This window comes from Dipodomys merriami, unplaced genomic scaffold (assembly GCF_024711535.1).
Source record: "Dipodomys merriami isolate MVZ:Mamm:240054 unplaced genomic scaffold, mDipMer1.0.p SCAF_7, whole genome shotgun sequence".
Classification (NCBI taxonomy): Eukaryota; Metazoa; Chordata; class Mammalia; order Rodentia; family Heteromyidae; genus Dipodomys; species Dipodomys merriami.
Window position 1 is genome coordinate 69,347,203 of NW_027206290.1, and position 10,501 is coordinate 69,357,703.

The 10,501-nt window shown below is 53.0% G+C and overlaps 1 protein-coding gene across 1 annotated transcript; it reads left to right on the plus strand.

Moving 5' to 3' along the window:
• The first annotated feature begins 1,578 nt into the window (after positions 1-1,578).
• On the plus strand, positions 1,579-10,229 carry Cox4i2 (cytochrome c oxidase subunit 4I2). Its single transcript, XM_070007773.1, has 5 exons — positions 1,579-1,658; positions 2,678-2,759; positions 4,715-4,879; positions 5,864-5,995; positions 9,991-10,229. The coding sequence occupies exons 2-5, from the start codon at positions 2,678-2,680 to the stop codon at positions 10,125-10,127; spliced, it is 516 nt and encodes a 171-aa protein (XP_069863874.1). The 5' UTR covers positions 1,579-1,658; the 3' UTR covers positions 10,128-10,229.
• Positions 10,230-10,501: the final 272 nt, after the last annotated feature.

Genomic DNA, 10,501 nt, shown 5'->3' on the forward strand with positions numbered 1-10,501 from the left:
CTTGAATCTAGAGCCTGGGTGTGCGCTCTGAGCTTTTGTGCTCAAGAACTCTACCACTTTAAGCCACAGCACCACTTCTGGGTTTGTGGTGGTTAATTGGAGATAAAGGTCTCCACCCTGGGCTGCTTTGAATTTTTGATCCTCAGATCTCAGCCTCCTTAGTAGCTAGGATGCCAGGCTTGGGCTGCCAGTGTCCAGCCCCCCCCCTTTTTTTTTTTTTTTGGTCGGTCGTGGGGCTTGAACTCTGGGCCTGGGCACTGTCCCTCAGCTCTTCAGCTCGAGGCGAGTGCTCTACCACTTGAGCTACAGCGCCACTTCTGGTTTTCTGGTGGTTTATTGGAGATAGGAGTCTCACGGTCTCTCCTGCCCGGGCTGGCTTTGAACCGAGATCCTCAGATCTCAGCCTCCTGAGTAGCTAGGATTACAGGCGTGAGCCACCAGCGCCCGGCTCCCCTTTTGTTTTTGAGACAGGGTCTTGCTACCTTTGTGCTCAAGGCTCACCATCCACTGCTGATATTATAGACATTCACCAGCCAGAGGAATCAATTTTTTTCAAAACAAAATTTTCTTTTCTTTTCTTTTCTTTTTTTTTTCCCGGTTATGGGGCTTGAACTCTGGGCCTGGGCCCTGTCCCTCAGCTCTTCAGCTCAAGCCTAGTGCTCTACTACTTGAGCCACAGCGCCACTTCCTAAAGTTTTTTTGCACGGTGGAAGTCAATCCTAGGGCCTTGTTTGTGCTATGCCATTGCTGTCGTTGAGTTGTGTCGCCTTCCACACACTCTTTTGTTTGCGGTGGGCTCTAGCTGTTGCCAGGTTTGGCTTTAAACTGGCAATCCTCCTGCCTCAGTCTCCCTCCAGAGGAGCTGGTATTAGAGGCCCAACTTCAATAATAGTCCATGAATGAACAAGACTGGGTCTTTTCTGTTATCACCACCAACTGAGGTAAGAAATGTCAGTCAAGAATTGTCGTTCTGCCAGGTGCCAGTGGCTCAGGCCTGTAATCCTAGCTACTCAGGAGTCTAAGATCTGACGATCAAGGTTCAAAGCCAGCCTAAGCAGGAAAGTCTGTGAAACTCTTTTCTCCAATAAACCACCAGAAAACCGGAGGTGGCACTGTGGCTCAAGTGGTAGAGCACTCGCCTTGAGCTGAAGAGCTGAGGGGTGGTTTAGGGAGGGGGTAACACACTTCAGAAAGAAATGCATTCATTATTTATGTCACTGAAACCCCTCTGTTCCCCACCTTTACAACAATACACTAACTCCCTGTTCCGAGAGGGAGCTCCGAGAGGTTGGCCATTTGTTCAAAGTCACACAGCTACTGAGGCCCAGAGGGAGGTGCAGTGGGCGCAGATGCCAGGGGGAGGGAGGCGGCTCCAGATGCAGGAGCTTGAGGTCTTCCTGGAGGGGGGAGGCACGGCAGCTGGGCCCCCCGGACGCACCCACGGGTGAGGCGGGCTGTGCGCGCGGGTCCGCGCAGGCTGGGGGCCGGGGCGCGGGGCGGCCGGGGCGCGCCGTTCCCACGTGGCGGGGCGGCGCCGCTCGGGTCCTCCCCCTCCTCCTCCCCCCCCCCCTCCTTCTCCTCCTTCTCCTCCTCCGCCGGCTCCGTTAGCTTCCGACGTCTCTGCAGCCCCCGCGGGCTGCGCGCGGTCTCCGGCCCAGGTGAGCGGCTGGGGACCCCGCCGTGGGGGGGGGGCTTGCACACCTGCCGCCGCCGTGGGGTCGGGTCCGTGGACCCTCCCCGAGGGCTGGGTCCCCACCGCGCACACGCGCCAGCCCGACCGTCCCTGCCTGGGGCCCTCACGCTGCACACTGCTCTCTAGTTACGGGGCACCCCTTCCTCCCCCAGATTCGGGGCACCCCTCCCTGCCCCCCTAGATACGGGGCACCCCTTCCTCCCCCCCAGATACGGGGCACCCCTCCCTCCCTCCAGATACGGGCATCCTTCCCTCCCCCCAGATTCGGGGCACCCCTTCATCCCCCAGATACGGGCACCCCTCCCTGCCCCCAGATACGGGGCACCCCTCCCTGCCCCCAGATACGGGGCACCCCTCCCTCCCCCAGTTATGGACCCCTTCCTCCCTCCTCACCCAGAAAGCGCACCCCTTCCTCCCTCCCGAGTGCGATGCCCTCCCCCAGATGTGCCGTCCGCTCCCTCCCTCTGACCCACTTTGTCCCCGGCCTGCAGAGCCCGCGGGATGCTGGACCCCAGGCTTCCGGGCATGGGGTGGGGGTGCTGGGGCGGGCGGGCAGGAGGCGCACGTAGGCAGCCAATTAGAGGGGAGGGGGAAGGGGGCCGCGGCCATCTGCGAGGGGACCTCTGCAGATGGCCCCAGCTCATCCCAACCTGGGCTCCCACCTACTGTCCTCTGAGGACAGACAGCTGAAGGAGGGGGTCCCTGGCCTAGCACCTCAGCCTAGGCCCCTACCCCCAACCTTTCACCCCTACCTAAGGACTTAAGCCTTTTCCCAATTCTTAGTAAACCAGGTCCGGGTGGGGGAGGGGTGGGGAGAGGGGGGACAGGTTCAGGATTCTTCATCTCCATGGTGGGGATACTGACTTTTGTCTGGAGCATAAAAGTGAACTTGAAACTCAGTGATTCCCCCATACCAGAGTCTGTCTAGTCCCTCTGAGTAGTTAGTGAGCTCCAGGGGCAGAACTCATCCACACCACCTTCCAGATGTTCTCCAGAGTCGCCAGGAGCTTGGTGCTGAGGACAAGAGGACTGGGGACTCGGGGGACACACAGCCCAGGGGGTACAGGTAAGACAAGGACCTCTCTTTCCCAGCCTGCTGACCAAGCAAAGGTCCTTTCTGCAGGCTGATAGCACCTCAATTCCTTTTCTTCCTCCTCCTCCTCCTCCTCCTCCTCCTCCTCCTCTTCTCCCTCCTTCTCCCTTCTCCTCCTCCTCCTCCTCCTCCCCCTCTCAGCCTTGGGCACTGTCCCTGAGCTCTTTTTTTTTTTTTTTTTTTTTTGGGTCCGGTCGTGGGGCCTGAACTCTGGGCCTGGGCACTGTCTCTCAGCTCTTCAGCTCAAGGCTAGCGCTCTACCACTTGAGCCACAGCGCCACTTCTGGCTTTTTTCTTTTTTGCTTATGTGGTGCTGAGGAATCAAACCCAGGGCCTCATGCATGCAAGGCAAGCGCTCTACCACTGAGCCACCTTCCCAGCCCCATCTCTGAGCTCTTTTGTTCAAGGCAGGTACTCTACTATTTTGAGCCACAGCACCACTTCCAGTTTTCTGGTGGTTCATTGGAGCTAAGAGTTTCATGGGCTTTCCTTCCTGATCCTCAAGCCCTGATCCTCAGATCTCAGCCTCCTGAGTAACTAGGATTACAAGCATGAGCCACCAACCCCTGGCTTCCAACTCCCTTTCTTTGGTCCTGCTCCTTGGTTCTGGGCCAAGTTTCTCCAGCCGGTTTACTGAGTATCTACTGAGCATTGTCTGGAAGCCTCCCACAGGAGTGTGAGCAAGCTCTCTGGTCCCCACTTTGCATGGAGGACACTGAGGCTCTGTAAGGGACTGGGGCTTGGAGGGGGGTGGCTCCAAATGGAGTTTGGACACCAAAGCTGTGCCCTCCACCCTTGGCCAACGCTGTGCTTACCGTTCAGGTCCAGGTTCAGGTCTAGCATGTCAGGAAGCTGGCTCTGAGCCTCTGCCTACCACGATCTCTGTGGCTCAGATCTTCCCAGAGAACACAGCTTGGGGGTGGGGCAAACCGCAGCTCTGGCCATGATCCTGATCCTCCTCGCTGTGATCGTGAACTCACTAAGCTGCTCCTTGTCTTTCATCTGCCACAAGGAGATGGCTGCCACTCAGCAAAACAGCCTGGCTCTCCCAAAAGGGGCCTCAGAAGAGCTAGTTACAGGGCCGGGAAGGTGGCTCAGTGGTAGAGCGCTTGCCTAACATGCATGAAGCCCTAGGTTTGATTCCTCAGCACTACATAAACAGAAAAAGCTGGAAGTGGCACTGTGGCTCAAGTGGTAGAGTGCTAGCCTTGAGCACAGAGAGGCTCAGGGACAGTGCCCAGGCCCTGAGTTCAAGCCCCAGGACTGGAAAAAAGCAAGAAAGCAAGAAAGCCAGAGAGAGAGAGAGAGAGAGAGAGAGAGAGAGAGAGAGAGAGAGAGAGAGAGAGAGAGAGAGAGAGGAAGAAAGGAAGGAAGGAAGGAAGGAAGGAAGGAAGGAAGGAAGGAAGGAAGGAAGGAAGGAAGGAAGGAAGGGAGGGCCCGGTTACAGCAACTCAAGTCTGTAAACCTAGCTACCTAGCAGAAATTGGGCAATCCAGGTTCAAAGTTAACTGAGACATACAAGTTTGTGAGATGCCAGCTTACCCACTGGCTGGGTACAGTGTCGCATGACGCTTTAGGGTCAGCACAGTGGTTGGCATAGTCCTGTCTGCCTGCATAGTATGTCTGTCTGCCCTAGCACTGTAGGGAAGCACCAGTAGGAAGATCACATCTTAGGCCAGCCCGGGCATAAAGCCAGTCCTTCCCAAATAACCAATGCAAAAAGGGTCTAGTGGCAAAGGTGTGGCTCAAGCTGTCGAGTGCAAGCCTTGGACAAAAAAAGCAAATAAGACCTTGGCACCCAGAGTTCAAGCTGTAGTACCTGGCACCAAAACCCAAAAAAAGGCCTTGGCATGTCTTCTTATTGCTATGTTGGTCAGGGGTGGGATAGGTGGGTGGCTGGCGTCCAGCTTCCTCCCTTGTACCTGCAGCCCACAGCCCCGGGAAGATGACTCCGTACACCAACTATTACGCCCAGCGCTCCTACCCCATGCCAGACGAGCCCTTCTGCACGGACCTCAGCGCAGAGCAGCAGGCCCTGAAGGAGAAGGAGAAGGGCAGCTGGGCCCTGCTGAGCCCCGAGGAGAAGGTGGCCTGTAGGTGCTCGCAGGGCTGGCGGGGGACAGCAGGGGAGGGTGCGACATATCCACAGCTCCTCCCTGCTTCCCGGCCAGGGGGTGACATGTCTGAAGATTGTGGTTCAAAGCCAGCCAGCAGGAAGACCCATGAAACTTTTTTTTTCTTTTGTCAGTCATGGGGCTTGAACTCAGGGACTGGGTACTGTCCCTCAGCTCTTCATCTCAAGGCTAGCACTCTACCACTTGAGCTACAGCACCATTTCCAGTTTTCTGGTGGTTTATTGGAGATAAGAGTTTCACGGACTTTCCTGCCTGGGCTGGCTTTGAACCTCGATCCTTAGATCTCAGCCTCCTGAGTAGCTAGGATTACAGGCGTGAGCCACCGATGCCCGGCTCAAGGCTAGTGCTTGAGCCTCAGCTCCAATTCTGTTTTTCTGGTAGTTAGTTGGAGATAAGAGTCTCCTGGACTTTCCTGCCCTGGCTGGCCTCAAACTTGATCTTCAGATCTCAGCCTCCTGAGTAGCTTGGATAACAAGCGTGAGCTACCAGTGCCTGGCTTTGAGACTCTTTATCTCCAATTGAACACCAAAAAGCTGGAAGTGGAGGCGTGGCTCAAGTGATATAGCTTTTTATTCCCTCAAGGGAAAAAAAAAAAAAAAAAAAGCTAAGGGACAGTGACCAGGAGCTCAAATCAAGCTCCAATACACACACACACATACAAGTCTAAGTCACTATAAAGACTTGTTTGTATACTTCCATACTTATACCCCACCCTATTCAGAAGAGTTAGAGTATAACCAAACTCATCTCTTTGGTGGGCAACAGGACCAGGATCTGAGTTCAAACCTTAGGCCCAGCACAAAAAAACCTCACAAAAAACAAAAAAGTATCTGCTGGATAAACAACATCAGCTTCAGGGACAGCTGGGGCCAAAAGCTGTGGCCCAGAGTCCCTGGGGTTGGCTGGATCTCAGGCCCTGTTCTTATACCCACCTGCCTCCAGTATACCGGCTCCAGTTCCATCAGACGTTCGCAGAGATGAACCGGCGCACCAACGAGTGGAAGACCGTGATGGGCTGCGTGTTCTTTTTCTGTGGACTCACGGCCCTGGCAATTTGGTGGCAGCGAGTCTATGGTGAGTGGTCACCCCTCACGTGCGCTCACAGTCAAGCTCTTCAGGGAACCACAGTGGGACTCATTGGAAGAGGTCTGAAAAGTCTCCAAAGAGGGAGGGCGAGAGGGCACAATGTGGCTGTCCAAGTGGTGTGTGTGTGTGTGTGTGTGTGTGTGTGTGTGTGTGTGCTTCTCTGGACCTCAGGCTCCTTATCTATCTAATGGGAGTGTGTGTGTGTGCGTGTGTGTGTGTGCGCGTGCGCTTCTCTGGACCTCAGCCTCCTTATCTATCTAATGGGGATAATAATGCCCACATCTTGGCATTCTGCTGATGATTTGGTGAGAGCTGTAGGTCAGTCCTTGGCTCCTAGTCATAAATGCTATTGCTACTGACTTGTGTTATTTTCCCTCATAAAAAAGAGATCCCAGTATACAAAAGCTTAAAAAAAGATGGTCTGGGAAGGTGGCTCAGTGGTAGAGCGCTTGCCTTGCATGCCTGAGGCCCTGGGTTCGATTCCTCAGCACCACATGAGCAAAAAGAAAAAAAGCCGGAAGTGGCGCTGTGGCTCAAGTGGTAGAGAGCTAGCCTTGAGCTGAAGAGCTGAGGAACAGCGCCCAGGCCCAGAGTTCAAGCCCTACGACCAACAGGGGAAAAAAAAAAAAAAAAAAAAAAGAGGAATTCGCCAGGCACCTGGAGCTCACGCCTGTAATCCTAGCTACTCAGGAGGCTGAGATCTGAGGATCATGGTTCAAAGCCAGCCTGGGCAGAAAAGTCCATATGACTCTTATCTCCAGCTGACTACCAGAAAACCAGAAGTGGTGCTGTGGCTCAAAGTGGTAGAACGCTAGTCTTGAGCGAAAGAGCTCAGGAACAGAGACCAGGCCACCCCCCCACCCCCCAGAAAAAAAAAGAGAGTTTCTTCCTTTCTTTTGTATGTATGTATGTATGTATGTATGTATGTATGTATGTATGTATGTATGTATGCGTGTGTATGTATGTATGTATGTGTATGTATGTATGTATTTATTATGCTGTGTTTTTCCCCCCCAGCTCTGGGCTTGAACTCAGGGCTTGGGCACTGTCTCTGAACTTTTTGGTCAAGGCTAGCTCTATATCACTTGAACCACTGCTCCATTCTTGGCTAGTTAATTGGAGATAATAATTTCATGGACTTTGCTAGTTCACAAATTTGGGCCCTTCAGATCTCTTCCCGAATACTTCAGCCTTTGAGTTGTCTTCCTCTAATTTTTTTTTTTGTCAGTCATGGAGCTTGAACTCTGGGCCTGGGCGCTGTCCCTGCCCTCTTCAGCTCAAGGCAAGTGCTCTACCACCTGAGCCACAGCGCCACTTCCAGTTTTCTAGTGGTTTATTGGAGATAAGAGTCTCACAGACTTTTCTGCCCGGGCTGGCTGAGATCCTCAGATCTCAGCCTCTTGAGAAACTAGGATTACAGGCATGAGACACCAGCACCCAGCTGATTTTTAAAATTATTATTATTATTATTATTATTATTTTGGTCGGTTGTGAGGCTTGAACTCTGGGCCTGGGCGCTGTCCCTCAGCTCTTCAGCTCAAGGCTAGCGCTTTACCACGTGAGCCACAGCACCACTTCTGGTCTTATCTGCTTACATTGTGCTGAGGAATTGAACCCAGGGCCTCATGCATGCAAGGCAAGGACTCTATCACTGAGCACCTCCCCAGCCTCTTCCTCTGATTTTTCTTTTTGGTTGTAGGGCTTGAATTCTGGGCCTGGGTGCTGTCCCTCAGCAGTTCAGCTCAAGGCTAGCTCTCTACCACTTGAGCCACAGCGCCACTTCTGGCTTTATCTGCTTACATGGTGCTGAGGAATCGAACCTAGGGCCTCATGCATGCAAGACAAGCACTCTACCACTGAGTTACCTTCCCAGCCCTTCCTCTGTTTTTTTAAACAGAACACCAGTCAGGCATAAGTGGCACATGCCTGTAATCCTAGCTATCTGGGAGGCTGAGATCCCAAGGTTTGGGATTTGAGGCCAGCTTAGGCAGAAAAGTTCTTGAGACCCCTTCTCAACTTGTAGTTGGATGCAGTGGTATGCACCTGTAATCTCAAACTATGTGGAAGGCTGAGATTGGGAAGATCAAGGTTCCAGGCCAATCCACTCAAAAAAAATCTGTGAGACTCAATTTCCAAAATAACTAGCAAAAAGTCAGGTTGGAGGCATAAGCCAAGTGGTAGAAAGCAAGCTGAGCAAGCTTGAGGCCCTGAGTTCAAACCCAGATACCATATGAAAGGAAGAGAGAAGGAAAGACTGATTAGTACAGGAAACACCTGGGTGATGGAGGGAGGCAAGTTGGGCAGTTGGATAAGGACCAATTACCTGGATAAGCTGTTGGGCTTGGGAATATATCAAATAGGGTTAGGGTTACTGGGTGGTGAGAAACTGAGACCCTCCCGTGTGATACCTCCCAAAATGGTCTGACACTCCAGGTGGGTGCATGGGTGCAGAAGACAGAAACATGCCCATCTGACCCTCTTCCCTTTGAATTTTCACCTGCCAGCCACAACAACACCTGACCTTGATATGGAGTGTTCATAAGGAGGATATAGGCATGCGCGTGCGTGCGTGCGTGCGTGCGTGCGTGTGTGTGTGTGTGTGTGTGTGTGTGTGTGTGAACATGGGCCTTGAAATCAAGGACTGAGTACTGTCCTTTAGTTTTTTCTATTCACTTGAGCCACAGCTCTACTTCCTGTTTTTGGTGGTTAATTGGAACTGGAGTCTCAATGGACTTTCCGGTTCAGGCTGGCATTCAACCTTAGTCCTTAGATCTCAGCCTTCTGAGTAGCTAGGGTTACAGGCATCCAGTATAGGCCTCTATCTATCTATCTATCTATCTATCTATCTATCTATCTGTCTATCATCTATTTTCTAGTGTGCTAGTCTTGAACTCAGGTCTTGGTGCTGTCCTTGAGCTTTTTTTTTTTTTAGCACTCTACCACCTGACCCACAGCTCCACTTTTGGCTTCCTTGGTAGTTAATTGGAGATAAGAGTCTCATGGACTTTTCCTGCCCAGGCTGGCTTTGAACTGAGATCCTGAGATCTCAGACTCCTGAGTAGTGAGGATTACAGGCATGAGCCACCAGTGTCCTGCATAGGCTTTTTGTTGTTGGTGGTCATGGAGCTTGAATTTAGGACTGGGCTCTGTCCCTGAGCTCTTTTGCTCAAGGCTAGTACATGGTAAACTGGAGCCACAGTTCCACTTCCTGTTTTAATGATTGTCTCAGGGCTGGATGATCCGGGCTTTCAGAATGGAATCCTTTTTTTGATTTAGGCGCTGTCCCTGAGCTTTTGTGCTCAAGGTTAGCACTCTACCGCTTGAGCCACAGCTCCACTTCTGACTTTTTTTTTTTTTTTTTTTGGGTCCGGTTGTGGGGCCTGAACTCTGGGCCTGGGCGCTGTCCCTCAGCTCTTCAGCTCAAGGCTAGCGCTCTACCACTTGAGACACAGCGCCACTTCCAGCTTTTTTTCTTTTTGCTTATGTGGTGCTGGAGAATCGAACCCATGGCCTCAGGCATGCAAGGCAAGTGCTCTACCACTGAGCCACCTTCCCAGCCCTTTTTTGTACTTAATTGGAGAATACAAATCTCATGGACTTTCTTGCCTGGGCTGGCTTTGAAGTGCGATCCTCAGATCTCAGCCTTCTGAGTAGCTAGGATTACAGGCATGAGCCATGGGTACCCAGCCAGAATGGAATCTTGTAGCCCAGGACATCTCCCCATTCCTGCTCCTATTTAACGCCTCCACTGAGCACGAGGATCAAGGAGAATACTGTGGCTCAGCGTGGGGAAGGCCTTCCGCCTGGTTCCCACACTCAGGGAATCTGAGGCAAGGCTGGGATCAGAGCCCAGAGGTCCCGGGAGGCTGCTCTAAGACAGAGCCTGGTGGGCGGGAGATGGGATGGAGGTTTTCTGGAGCCTGTGGCTGGAGACCGTGGCTCAGGGCCTGCGCTGTTGCTGTGCTGCGCCTTCCTCCCCACAGTGTTCCCCGAGAAGCCCATCACCCTGCAGGAGGAGTGGAAGGCACGGCAGCTCCAGCGGGTCCTGGACATGAAGGGCAACCCTGTGCAGGGCCTGGCCTCCCGCTGGGACTACGACCGGAAGGAGTGGAAGAAGTGACTTGGTCTGCATTTGCAGCAGCTCCCTGCAAGGCCTCCCTGGGCTGGAGCATCCAGTGCCCCCTTCTCTACACCAATAAAAACTGTTGGCTTCCATCTTTAATATCACTCTTGGACTCTTCTTGGGACCTAAAATTAGGCACTGTAGGAGGTGGGGGCAAGAGCAAGCGCATTGCAGGGCTCAGAGCCCAGCTGGTCATGGAGGGCGTCCTGCAGGTGAGGAACTGGCAACAAGCCTTACATGGGGCTGGGAAAGGAAGGAGAAGAAAAAAAATTGCAGTGTGGCAAGTGGCAAAGGCAAGGAGCCCCATGGTCACCCTCCCCCCCATATTCAGTCAATTGACAAATAACTGTCGAGCATCTATTGTGTACCAG